Source organism: Pelodiscus sinensis, chromosome 1, assembly GCF_052426305.1.
Source record: "Pelodiscus sinensis isolate ZL-2025 chromosome 1, ASM5242630v1, whole genome shotgun sequence".
Taxonomy (NCBI): domain Eukaryota; kingdom Metazoa; phylum Chordata; order Testudines; family Trionychidae; genus Pelodiscus; species Pelodiscus sinensis.
In genome coordinates this window covers 125,323,331-125,337,337 of record NC_143052.1, presented here as the reverse complement: position 1 = coordinate 125,337,337, position 14,007 = coordinate 125,323,331, and the positions used below count along the sequence as shown (strand labels likewise).

The window sequence follows — 14,007 nt, the reverse complement described above, 5'->3', positions numbered from 1 at the left end:
CTGCAGCTAAGATGTCCATAGCTCCACCTAGCGTTTCTATGGAGAAAATAGCAAAAAAGTTTGTTTTAGCTCTTCATTCAAGGAAAAATATAAGGATGACCCCACCACCAGAAGGAAATAAGTCACAAGCATTATGAAGGCTTTAAAGTTGTCAGTTTGACTCCAGGAAACTGGAGCCAAAAGTATTATTGTACAAAAGACAGGCTGCCCACCACTGACTGCACAACCCATCACTTCATTAGTTACAAGTTTCCCATAAGAAACTACAGTACAAAAATCCATTTCAGATCACTGTAGCTGCTTTATGAAGTTTCTGCAGTTGTCATGAGTTATTTTAGAAAACAATTATAGAACCAAGTGGCCAGAATCATGATTTTAACATTACCTCAAGAACACTATAACGAACATAATTGTTACAGAGAAAAAATTATTTGCATGGTGAGTAATTCACAAGTATTTTAAAAGTAACAATTCTCAGTGCATTCGGTTTGATTTTAAGTCGATCAGCCACATGTTTTATACACAAGATTTAAAAAAGCATAGTCTGAAACATTTAAATCTCTTCCCTTAAGATCTAAACACTATCTGATCCATCTTTCAATAATGAGAGTTACAACTGAAACAGTCACATCTTATGAGTTACTTTCACGGCACCCACAGTCAGTGGTGGGTAACCTGCACAATATGATTGTGGGCCACAAGACATTTTGTTGACTATCAACAGACCTTGCCCCCTGCAGCTCCCAATGGCTGCAGTTCACCATTCCCAGACAATAAGAGCTGCCCACAACTGATCTGAGTTGTAGAATTTAAGAAAAATGAGAATTAAAATTAAAATACTTTTATCAGCAGGATTTCACAAACTAGTCATGTTTTAATTTTACATTTCAGCAAGTCTCTAACTTCTATTTAAACTATTGCCAAATATGAATTAGTTTCCAAATATTACATTTGTGGGTCCAACTAAGTTTAGGATGACCCATCCTTCCCACTTGTATAAAGTCTTTGTAAGAAATCCCAACAGTTTTTTGAAGCCTTCTCTTACTATAACAATTTAAAACTGTTACTTAAAGTTGGGGCCACCATTGTGCCTTAAACAACTTTGGAAATAATTACATAGAAGTTTCATTTAATACAAATAAATGTATTCATCAACTTACCAAACGCAGGCTGTGCTTCAGAAGCAGTCTTTACACAAGTGAATGAGGGAGTAGAAGAAATACCGCTGCTTCCATTCGACAGCCCTTCCAAAGGCTTAATTTCTGTACCATTACCAAATCCAGTGAAGCCACCTCCTTTACCAGAAGGTAAAACAAAACCCTTAAACCCTTTAAAAGCTCCTCCACTGTCAGACTGAAAAAAAAAAATACTAGCAGTTACATACCTCACCCACATATTATTCCACCAACTTAGTATTAAACAGTACTACCAACACAGTTCCAAGACTCAGGGGGGTAGTCATATTAGTCTAACTATAAAAATGAGAAGTCCTTTAGCACTTTAGAAACCAAAATAGAGATATATAATTTTGCCCATGAAAGCTCATGATTTTATATAATTTGTTCATCTCTCAGATGCTATAGGACTACTCATTTTTACATTTCCAGTAAAAAATTGTCAAGGATACTTTCAATGGTACTGAATCCTTACAAAAACAAGTAAGGGTGGTTTTTGTAGTTTACTACATTTGACAAATCATTTTCTAGCCATTCTCTATTTACAGAAGTCAGGCATCAACTTCTTTACAGTTCATACATGCTTTGTTTTCAACAAAATGTTTATAATTTACAGTACTTTGGCTCAGGCAACTAACAAATACAAGTACAAAGGTACATACATTCTGCCATATCTAGTGGGGTATTATAAAGTAATTTCAACAGATAGCCATTTAGTTAATTTTCAAGCAATATTTTCCTTCCTTTCTCTATCTGTAAATGTTTATGACTACTAATGGAAGTTTCTCTATCTGTAAATGTCTGACTACTAATGGAAGTATTTTGGCATTGGTGTGAATGTATGGTGAAAGATCTGTAAGATCAGTAATGATTAGGAAAATGCCCTATTTTAAAAAGTATATATTGTACAGTACAGGCAGTCCCCGGGTTACGTACAAGATAGGGACTATAGATTTGTTCTTAAGTTGAATTTGTATGTAAGTCAGAACTGGTACATATTGTAGGGGAAACTCTAGCCAAACATTTCTCCAGAGCTCAGTTTTATTCTCCCACACCTCACTTCCCTCAGTCCTTTATTCTCAAGCTGAGGTGTCTGCTGAGAAAAGCCGCTCCACGTCTCCCTGGTCTGCTGGGAGGAGGGGGTGCTAGCTTCGCGTCTCCCTGGTCTGCTTGGGAGAAGCAGCTAGTGCAAGGTTGCCTCACCCCGTTTGTAAGTAGGGATCCGAAGTAAGTCGGATCCATGTAACCTGGGGACTGCCTGTATGTGGAAGTCTGACAGGAAGATGTGTTAGTAACTAAACATTGTATCATCATTGTTGATGAACAGTTGATATATTCCCATAGCAAGAATCTTGCATAATTAACTTGCTTTGCTGAACACACAACTGTAGAGCTATACAATAACTGCAGGTAAAAATTGGGGGGGGGGGATGTATTTTCCATACATACATCTTCTGCCAGTTTCAGGAAATTTCAGGATGGCAAATTTCAGGCCTAATGGTTAGAAGTATAGCAACTAAAAATAGGGTATTTCAGTAGACATCTGGCAACCTTAACCTTACCACTGCTATATGGACTGTTACTAAAAATACAATAATCTAGGTACATTTGCTGCAGAGGTTATTTGAAATGTGTCCACTATAGTAATTTTTTTAAAAAGGTACTAAGTTAGTTAAATTTTAGGAGAAATGTGCAATACATAAACATTAATAGAGTACAGGTGGCACGTTTTCCAGTATTAAAATCAGTCTAACTATATTAGTGTTAGTTACCTCAAACCCAACATTTCGGCGCTTTGCTTTCTTAATAGCTCTGTTCTTCAGAACTTCTTCACTGGCCACTGAAAAAGTTCCCACCTGTAGGAAGAGTGCAAACCATGGAATCAATGGTGAGGATCTGAGAACAAGCAGGATCAAAATACCATGGAAAGAAACCTATCAGCAGCATCAGTCTTCTGCATTCCAAGCAGTTGTAAGAATGGCCGTTTTGAAACACCGCAGGGAACTGCTCGAGTCCCCGGCTGGCCCCTGCTCCCCACAGTGCTTCAAAGGGGCTATTGCTATATGTCAAAGGCAGAGGTGCCCTTACCGACTAATCAAATAGTGAATACAAATTGCATCAACTATTTGATTAGCCAATTAATCTAAATTTAACATCCCTGAATCAGGCCAATGGTCCATCTAGCCCATTATCCTATCTCCTAACGGAAGCCAAAGCCATTTTTTTTAGAGGGATTAAACAGAACAGGCAATCACTAAGGGACTATTTCCCATCATTCACTCCCAGCTTCAGTAGTAACTCCCACTTCCAACAATTAGATTGATTTCTGAAAGTTTGCCAAAGCTTCACAAATGAGAAGTGGAGAATAAAATGAATAGAGGAAAAGGAAGAACAAAATAACGGAAAAAGAACATTGATTTTGAGCACATATATCTTATGAATGACTAGTAAAATGAACAATTTTTCTGCTTCCAAAGGTGATTTCAATCCTTCAGCTGACATTCAAGCAACTGTTCAAGATTGAAGAGCCTTCGTGTTTTGGCAGCAAACACACCTTTCCCTAAAATAAAGAAGAAATACACTTCTCTGAAAGAAAATAATCAGGCAGGATATTTAACATTTATCACTCTTTACGCACCCTATCATATGTGAAGGTATGTCTCTTGAGGCTGATTCCAGAAGGAGGACACCACTGGAAGTATATAACCATAAACCTGCATATAGGCTGTGCAGGAATGATGGTTGTCTGTCTGCTGACCTGGAACAGCAGCAGCTGCCATATGCTGCCCAGGTGACAAAGCAGCCTTATTTAGGGATAGGGCTGCTTTCTTCAAAATAAGAGGGGGAAAGAGGACAATCGCTAAACACAGTTTATTCCAGCTGATTCCTGTTGGTTAACCATGACTGACTGGATATCAAATTTTGTGGTCACAAGCAATCATTGGTAGAGAATGTATACATTATAACACTGATGTTGCAGCCCTAAGAAACTTGCATATCTGATACCACAGAGAATAGAGCAAGCCATGCATATTATTGTGAGGAGCATCCAAGAATTGGCTTCACCATCAGGACATGACTAGTTCCCCAGCTTGAATTCCAGCCACATGCCATCAGTTCTCTTGCCTCATGACCACAAAACCTCCACTGAGGCAGGAATAATGTCTTGTACTTGTTAGTGCATATGCACCCACATTGCCGGCTGCAGGCAGATGATGAAAAGGAAGCTTTCTATGATGGCTGAATTGAGTCATCTCTTCAGTACATTTGAAATCCAAACTATATACAGGCAGTCCCCGGGTTACATGGATCCGACTTGCATCAGATCCCTACTTACAAACGGGAGGAGGCAACCTCGCACTAGCTGCTTTCCCCCAGCAGACCAGGGAGACGCGAAGCTAGCGCGCGCCGCGCCCCCCCCCCCCCCCCCCCCCCCCCCCCCAGCAGACCAGGGAGACGCAGAGCGGCTTTTCTCAGCAGACACTTCAGCTTTAGAATAAAGGACTGAGGGAAGTGAGGTGTGGGAGAATAAAACTGAGCTCTGGAGAAATGTTTGGCTAGAGTTTCCCCTACAATATGTACCAGTTCCAACTTACATACAAATTCAACTTAAGAACAAACCTACAGTCCCTATCTTGTACGTAACCCGGGGACTGCCTGTATACACAATTGCCAATTTTAATGCTAGAGTTGGTCAGGACTGCGTCTCATGGCCAAAGATATTTGGGCTTCCTAATATTGGAAGCAAGAATTCAAATGGCCCCCTCCTTCAAACCTTTGTGGAGCTTGAGCTTGCCAGAGGCTAACAAATACAAAGCAACTTAGAATCACCCTCAGTCTATGTACTGGCATATGACTGACTACTTCATTTCAAAACAAAAATCTTTCTGATGTTAAGTTGACTTCTGCAATGCATAACACTGACTCCTGGTCTCACTATTAGATGGTACACACTGTCCTCTCCGAGTCTTTGTCTGCCAAAACGTCATTCTGCTGTATGCTGGAAAAAGTTGGATGCAGGTAAACTTGAAATGCCTAAGACATAAGCATTGTTTCAACTCAGTTTTGATGCTTCCTTAGTAATTAACAATGAAGGTCCAGAGCACTCATCCACTATTGAGAACTGGATAAACATCAAGGAAACAACCTACAAAACTGCTATTGAAATACGAGGCTTCCAAAAACGCAATCCATAAGGACTGGTTTGACAAGGAAAAAGATGCCCAAGATCTTCTTGATAAGATGGATGTGACTCCTGGCCTGGAGCAACAATAAAGAGAATACCTCCAGGAATCTGCTTAGCTTGAATATATGCTGGAGGCACAAGTCAAATTACAGCAAATGAAAGAGGACTGGTGCAAATGAAAAGCAGTCAAACTTTAAGATGCAGCCTACAGACATGATTTTAAAGCATTCTATGATCATCTGAACGCACCCTATGGGCCATGTGTTGCTGGCACTGTCAGTGCGCTCTGCTGATGGCAGCACTACATCAACTTTTGAGCGCAGAATTCTTGAAGAAATTTTGAGAGGGCTAGTGATTCACAGCTGGTTATATTGCCAACACTTGATGAGGAACAAAAAGCTGTCAAGCAGATGAAATCTGTTAAGGCACCTGGAAATGACCAGTTTCCAATCAGAAATTTATAAAGCCAGTGGTGGCCAGCTGATAAACAAATGGGTGAGACAGTGTATCACCATTTGAAAGATTACCCAGGACTTCAACGAACCCCTGATTATGAACATATGACAAAAGGTGACAGTGCATGTTGTAAAGACAGAGGCATCTCACTGCTGTCTATAGCTGGTAAGATCCTGGCCCACAGCCTCTACAACGGGCTGTCATTACATGTATTCACAAATGGCATAGTCTCCGAATGTCAGTGTGGCTTTAGTGCCAGTTGAGGCACTGCCGACACGATATTCACAGCCAGGCACATCCAAGAAAAATAAATAGAGCTCTACATGATTTTTAATCGACGTGACCAAGGTGTTTGACATGCTCATCAGCAGGGCTCGCCAAGCGGCAGCGAGCCCCACTCTCCAGCCGCGCAGTTCGGCACGCTGCGCATGCGCTGTGTGGCTGTGCTGTTTCGTAATCTACTCGCCTCAGGCGAGTAGATTATAGTAATTGTTGAGCCCTGTGTGACGTAGTGGGGGTACCTGGCTGGTTTCTATGCTGCTGGCTCTGGGGTAACCCCCACTGGCTGCCATGGGTACCACGACCCAGCAAAACAGGATGAGTCACTATGCAATCCAGTATGGCCAGACACCCCCCATGGAGAGGAACAAAGGAAGGTGGAATGCTGCCCTGGCTGGGGGGGGGGGGGGGGGGCAGGGCTGGAAGAGAGTTAGTTAGTTGCTGTCTGAGAGCATGGAGGAGACAGCCTAGGGAAAGGGGCTGGAGTTTAGGGGCCCAGTCTCCCCCCATCTCAAGGGGGCCTGAGGCATCCTAGCCCAGCTCTGTGACCAGATTACATCTGTTCTGTATCCTGGAGAGGCAATAAACTTCCTCTATTCCACCAGCTGGTGCAGTCTGTTTGTGCCATTTCGGGGTGCAGGAGACGGGGGACCCCCAACGCGCCGTCACACCCTGCTCATCAGAAATGGGCTTTGGAGGTACTCAAGCAATTTGGGTGTCCTCAAAAATTTATCAATATAATTCAGTCCTTTCATGATGGCATGCTGGATTGCGTCCACTAATGGAGATGATAGCACCTTTTGGAGTATCAAATAGTACAAAGCAATTATGTGTCCTTGCTCCTCTCCTATTCAGCATCTACTCTTTGATGATGCTGTTAGTTTAGGCATGGACAATAATTTTTGATGGGGACCACACTAAGATTTTGCTAAGTAGTCAAAGGCCATACTTTTCAATGGAGAGGCTGTGGGGTCTGGGATGAAGATTGTGTGCAGAAGGGAACTTGGAGTAGAACTGAAGTGGAAGAGAAGGTGTGAGGTCTGACAGGGAGTTTGGGTGAAGGAGTGGGTTGTGAACTGGGGCAGAGGGGTTGGAGTGCAGGGTCCAGGAGGGGGTCTACATGCAGAAGAGGATTTTGACCATTGCAACCAGCCATCTTGAGCAGTCTGGGTCCTGCCTTGGGGTCCAGCAGGGCTTCTGGCTGGGAACTGCCTAGGTAATCACCTACCAGTTGCAGCCTGTTTCTGACATCCCGGCACATCCTTCTCCCTACCTCTCTATCCCAGGTCACCCTCCAAACACTCCATTCCCCCAGGTCACAACTCCATCCAAGATCCTGCACTCATCTCTGGTCAAACAGAGCTCTGTTCTGGGCACCAGGTGGAGGGGAAGGTTTTCCACACTGCCCCCACCCCAGCAAAATCTCTCCGCTCCCATCTGGTTTCCACAGATCTTTCTCCTGGCTCTGGGAGCAGAGAACTACAGTGGCATGGGGCTGCTCTAAAGCAGCTGGATGCCCTGGGCCTGAGGATCCTGGTGGTCCTGTCGACCCCAATATTAGCTGCTTTCAAGGACTGCACAAGGTCCTTGGATTTCTTATTTTCTTTACCCTACACAGCACAGACACCAAAATTCAGCTTGTGAGAGAGATCTATCAGCTCCAGGAGGCCTTGCTCCTTTTATGATAACTGAATAGTCTTCTCCAAGACCAAAATGAAAGGGAAATAAGCTAGTAACCCCCTGCCCTGATTAGTTCCTTCATAACACTAGTTCAGATAGTAATGTGGTACGATCAGTCCTCAAGTTTTTTTTTTTTTTTTTTTTTTTTTTTAAAGAGGACTTAAAATCAGGACAAATGGACTACTACTTTGTCTACTGCCCTAAAGAATTTAGAGAAAAGGGAGACCTTGTTACCCCACCAAACAAATAATTAACATCATTGTTCAATTCATCTTGGGGACTGACAGGATTTATCCCCTATCCTGTCATTGAAAGCATTCAATATGGGTCTGCAACACCAATTAACTGACCTGGCTGCACCTGGAGGATGGGCCAGCTCTAATTAAAAGATAACTCCCAGCTGGGTGGTTAGTATAAAGAAAGGAAGATTGGAGCAGCAGATGGAAGCTGCAATTAATCTTTAGGACGAGAAAGTAGAGGAAGTCTAGGGGGAAGAATTAGCCTTAGGATCTTCTCTACTTAGGAGAAGTCTGGCAGGGGAGACAGAATATTGGGGGGGAAGCAAACTTCAGTGGTGAGGAATCTTGAAAAAAAGAGCAGGACCTGTAATTCTAGGGAGTGTACTCTGGAAGGTGTTCAGGGAACAGAACAAGGGGAACATAAGAGACATGAAAGATCAAGTTGATGGAGCATGAATTCAGTTTAAGCTTATACTTCTGGTTGATGATTTACTAGAAGATGCCAGAGGAAAGTCCTGAGAGTCTTCCAGCCCTGACAGAAGAGTGAACTAAGTGAGAGGCCAGCTGACAGGCTACAGTATAAGAAAGTCCAAAATAGCAAGAAGTGAAGAGGAACAGATTTTGGCTGCTACAGAGTCTGAACTGGAACCAATGTAGTGGGAGAGCCTGGGTTCTCCTAACAGCTGCTATAGAAAGTGATGTGAGGCCTCACAGAAAGGCATAAGAACAATTAAGATCTAAGACCATGGGATCCACAGTTACAGGCTGAAGATGTTTTGAAAGGACCCTGGTCTGTTGTTTGTTGGACTCATACCCTAGAAGAGTGGAATAAAGATATGAAATGGCTGAAGAACAAAGCCACAAGGAAAGACCAGGGCTAGAACAGCGGGAATTAGTTGAGAAAAGAACTGCTATATCTAACTGCAGAAGGGCGCATGCCAGTGGTGAGTCAATCCTTTTACTACTCATAATTTTTCAAACTTGATCTTTACTTTCTTAATGTTTATCCAGTTTTACAGTATTAGTGTACATCTTACAGATGCTTGTTCTTTACTTCAGAGAAAAGACCTCACTATTTGTTTTGTCCAAGTCATTTTATTTTCTTGCTTGGAAATGCAAAAAAACAAAAACAAAACTTTACCTCCTCAGCTTCATCCTCTTGATCCCAATTCCTGTCAGTCAACTCCTTCTCTGCAATTCTCTTTGCCATTTTTCCCACACCTGTGCAAGAATTTCAGTAATCAGCAATCTCTATTAAGAGCATCAAACTGATTTTAAAAAGAAACCAAAAATTAGTCCGATCTTTATTTTGTGTTAATATAAAAAGGGTTTATAGAAATCACATAAAACTGGAAATATGAATGAAGACTTATGCACACTGGAGGCTCAATTTACAGCATATTGTATCACACAAGGTGCAGGAGTTACTATTTGACACTAAGTTTATGAATTACTATGACATTGTGTGTAACATTGCTTTTACATGTGTAAGAACCTCTAATTGCATCTGAAGTGCACACTCTCGAAAACTTGTAGAATTTTAAGCTAAAAATAACTACTGAAGAGTCAAGACTAAATATGTTGCCCTTTTGAAACCAAACTGCGGAAACATTTAGGAAGTTGGGAAACTTGCACTTTGTTTCAAACACCAAACTGTAGTAAGGCAGCATGACACTTAGTGACTTCTGAAATGTACTGGGAGAGGGAAAATAACCTGTTCATATTTCACCTTAACAATCACTTTATTGGTCTTCACTGCAGTGTAAGAATCTTATACGGTATGCCAGGCATCTAATAGCTGAAAGCTTCTACACTCCACTTTAGCACAAGATGTTCTGAAAATGTATACTTACGCCAACAAATTAAACTATTTTGCCTATATTATACCCTGACAAAATTGTTGATAGATTTAACTATAAACTAAAAAAACCCTATAGAATTATATACTATTTATATAGGAAGGAGTGTTGTGGTGACTTGGGGCTTTTTTAAAAGGTTAGAGATGGGAGTTACAATAAGATCTAAACATTTACGGTTCTATTGTTGAGGTTAAAAGTTTTTCAAATATTAAAACATTTTTATAAACAATTAAATTACCAAGAAGCTTCAAAAAAGTTACAGCACCATTACACCGAGTTCATGAATTCATTCTCGATTCTCCTTGGCTTGATTCATAAATTTAATTTGGACAATTAATTTTGAGATTTAAACCAATCTTTAGAAGAACATCTAAAAATTAATTTAGATGGGTCTGAAACTGATGTAAATTTCTGGTATTGGTTATATTGTGACATCTGATTTAGTTAAAAGTAATTTAAAATGAACAATTTAAAGGCTCATTTAAAAAATTAAGTTTGAGATAGGTTGCCTGCAGTGTTCCCTGTAAGTCCGTGGTCACCAACCCGTTGATTCTGGGAGCCCCACTCCTCAGAAGCCCCACTACCTACCTCCAGTGACAATGGAGGTAGTGCCAGCTTCCTGCTTCCCTCCCCCAGGTCTATGATGTGCTGAGAACTTGCAGGATGGGGAAGACTCCCCAGAGGAGGTGCATACTGGGAGCTGTCCTCCTCCTGCATCCAAATTCCTCCCAGAGCTTACACCACTTACCCCTTTCCACACCCAAATCCCTCATTCCCATCCCAGAGCCCACATCCTGTCTCCACCCAGTGGGGGTATGGCTAGAAAAACTCCTCCGCATCCAAGGACACGTTTGTTCTTCCACCTTTTTTAGTAGAAGAGCAAACGTACTCTTTCGGTAACCCATGTATTCCTCGTTCCACGAGGAATAAGGGGGCTTCCGAAAGGTTTTTTTATGACACTTGGTCCAGTCTAGACAGGCCAAATGTTGGAAAAATCTCTTCCTACAGAAGTACCAAAAAAGAGCAGCAGCGTAGACTGTATAAGGGCTGGGGATAGCAAGTGACTGAGAGGAGGAGAATAGAGAGGGTAGGGCTTCAAGGAAGGGGTGAGGTTTTGAGGGAAGGATGGGGCGGCAGACCACGGCTTGTTCTGACATTTAAAAAGTGATCTGGGGTGTAAAAAGGTTGGAGACCACTGCTGTAAGAAGTGCACTTGTGCAGCCTCTCAGATTAAATGCTGGACAGCTGGCTAGAGCTTTTTGTTTGTTGGTGGTGCACATTCACACATGCCTTGATACACACAAAATTCTGTACATAGATGGAAAAGATTAGAGGAACATTAATTACCTGTAAGAACTTAGGCATTTAATGCAGTGTGTGGAGTAAAGTTTTAGAGTATTCTTTAACTCAACATCTCAACTTTCTGCGAATCTCAAATTTCAATATCTCAACATGATTCAACCTCATGGGAAACTGTACACTTTCTACAATTAAGTGAAATTTCTATAAGACTGTCAGAAAAGATACTTCAATTTTTCATACTGAAAAATTAATAGGATGTCATTTTGCAGTTTGTCAAATATTTCACAGTACAAAAGTAAGTGAGACTAATGTACCACTTCAATTTACCATCATCAAAACTACCTTGCTTTTGATAAGAGGATGGTGGAGCTCAACTCCTTCAAGGACAAGTATATATTTTTTTAAATGATACACTTCTTGATGTCTTAATTATACCATATTCCTATTCTATATGAACACATCTAGGGATATTAAAATTAGATTTAATCAAGTAGCTGTTGCGATTTCCATCAACTAGTCGATAAGGAAGGCATAGGCTATCCTGCAGTGCCTCTCCCTTTGAGAAATGTACAAGAGCTGTCTGCCTCTCATGTACATTTCAAAGGGAGAAGTGCACCAGTCAGGACATCTCCGCCTCCCCTCCTCCCTGCAGAAGTTCCACTATTAAGAAAACCCTCTCTACATAAACCCCCTCTTGCCTTCATATCTTGAGCTTACTGATGGTTTGCTAATAGATCTCTGGGCATCAAACAAGTGAGACCTTTTAAAGATTCACTGTTCAAAAGAAGATTGATAGTAATAGCATTAGCTTGCCTGAAATTTACTTCCTGTGCACATTAAAATACGTAATGAAATAGACTCCTGATGAAGGAGGTTAAGCTGCAACACTGTTTCTCTGCAACCAGCAGGATAGAAAAGTAACAGCAGATTTCTTCCCCCCCCCGGTCAGGTCTGTGCAGCAGGAGTCTTTCCATCCCCGGCATCGCGGGGCCAGCAGCCACCCTGCCACTGCGGCGTTACAGGCCAAGGCGGCGGGGGGAGGGGGCCGATTAGGGTTGCACGTTACTGAGAGGCGCGCGCTGCAAGTGTCTCTTCCCCCCCCCCCCCCCCCCCCCGGCAACTCCAGGCCCGGGAAGAGCGTGATGGGCGCGCGCCGCGCTGCCGGGGAGGGGGGCGCTGACCAGGACAGGGGCAGGTACCGGCAAAGGGGCGCGTCCTCCGCCCCCAGGCCCGGGCAGCGCCGGCGAGAGGGGGCGGGGGGGGGGGGGCAGCGCCGGCGAGAGGGGGGCGCCTCCGCGGGGCCGCTACCTCTCTCGTCGCTTCCCGTTCCCAGCAGTCAGGCGGGGCGGGCGGCGGGGAGCGGACGGTGGCGCCTCTCGCAGCGCTGCGGGGCCGAGGCTCCGGAGGAGGCGGAGTCTGAGTCGCAGGGCCACGAGCGCTCTCGCCCACCCCCCGACACAGGAAGTCCCCTTCGCGCTCCGATCAGGGCCTTCCCCCCACTCGGCTTCCTCCCGCGGCCATTTTACTGTGGTACCGCCGCGGAACTCGCTCGTGGAAACACGGGAGGGAAACCCGTCGAGAACCGTCCCGGCGCCCGGCCTCCCCCGGCGCATGCGCACTCACCCCAGCCCTGAGCCCGACTTCTTGTTGCCGGCCGGCGGGCAGCAGCCAGGCCGGAATGGCGGCGCAAACGCAGTAGAGAAAGGGGGTGGGGGGCGGAGATTCCGGAAAGTGACTCGCGCCCGGCCGTTGGAATGCTGGTCGCGTGCCACCGCCAGCCAATGCGCTGGGCTTCTCCCGCTCCGCCCGTCCCACTGAGCCGGTCGGGGAAGGGAGGGGGCGGGGTTAGGTCGCGTTCGAATTTGGGTCACGTGTCTCAAGCAGCCTGCTGGCCTATAGAGAGCGCCCTAGGGACACTCCCCCAGCTTGCGGGGGGCGGGGGAGCAGAGGGAGGGAGCAGGGTGTGGTGACCCAGGGGCTCTGATAATCAGGCTCGCAGCTGCAGAAGTTGGTCCAATAAAATATATTTTATCTCATTCGCCTTGTCTCGCTGATGTCCCGTGACGGGCACAGGCTACCAAGACGACAAGCACTAACAAAGTATCAGAGGGGTAAAAAGCACTAAGGAAACTTTGTTCTGAAGGTTGCCCCGATGACTTGAGAGGCCCTGAATTTCAATTGCCAGGATGTGTGTTTCTGGGAGTGGGGTGACAGCTGTGGGTATATACGGGGGCCCCATGGATGCCCTACTAAAAGCAGCCACATCAGCCCTGCCTGCCCGTAGCCACTGGTGACTCACTGCTCAGTCACTTCCATGCAGATTAGATCAAGGCAGGGATTGTCTGTTTACAGAGCTCCTTCTCTGTCTGGCTACTGTGGCTCCTTTACTGCTGCTTAGGGCTCTCCACTTAACTGGGTCAAATATTATACTCGGGATGTGCCAGTTGTGGAGTCTGAATAACTTTGGAGGGTCTCATCCAGGTCCTGTAGTATAGACAGGGTTGGGAGGAGTTATATTGTTATCAATGAAATGTTGGTAAACATCAATTTCACTTTCTGCACACAAGCTGAAAAAATGTTTTCATTGAGAATCACCAAAATTTATAGCTGGACACAGTAAAGAAAATGCTTTTTGATAACGTACTAGGATTTGATTTTGAGGCTATACACATTGTGCATTTTGATATGTAATGCTGACAATGTGTGTTTTAATGCTGGTAAAGCTTTTACTGAGGAAGGCCTCTGTGAAGTGATCTTGAGGGTTTGTGCTGAATAATATGGAATAAGGTGCCATGGACCCACAGACAGTACCAAGGAGAAGGGAAACTCTG

The 14,007-nt window shown here is 44.0% G+C and overlaps 1 protein-coding gene across 1 annotated transcript in view; it reads right to left on the bottom strand.

The window, feature by feature from the left end:
* The window catches only part of NUP50 (nucleoporin 50), a 30,360-nt gene extending 17,361 nt beyond the window's left edge, over positions 1-12,999 (bottom strand). Inside the window, exons 1-4 of the mRNA XM_075899884.2 lie at positions 12,485-12,999; positions 9,157-9,236; positions 2,948-3,031; positions 1,161-1,353 (exon numbers count right to left, since the gene is read on the bottom strand). Coding sequence (XP_075755999.1) covers positions 1,161-1,353; positions 2,948-3,031; positions 9,157-9,225 — 346 coding nt within the window. The 5' untranslated portion in view covers positions 9,226-9,236; positions 12,485-12,999. The remainder of the gene's footprint in view (positions 1-1,160; positions 1,354-2,947; positions 3,032-9,156; positions 9,237-12,484) is intronic.
* Positions 13,000-14,007: the final 1,008 nt, after the last annotated feature.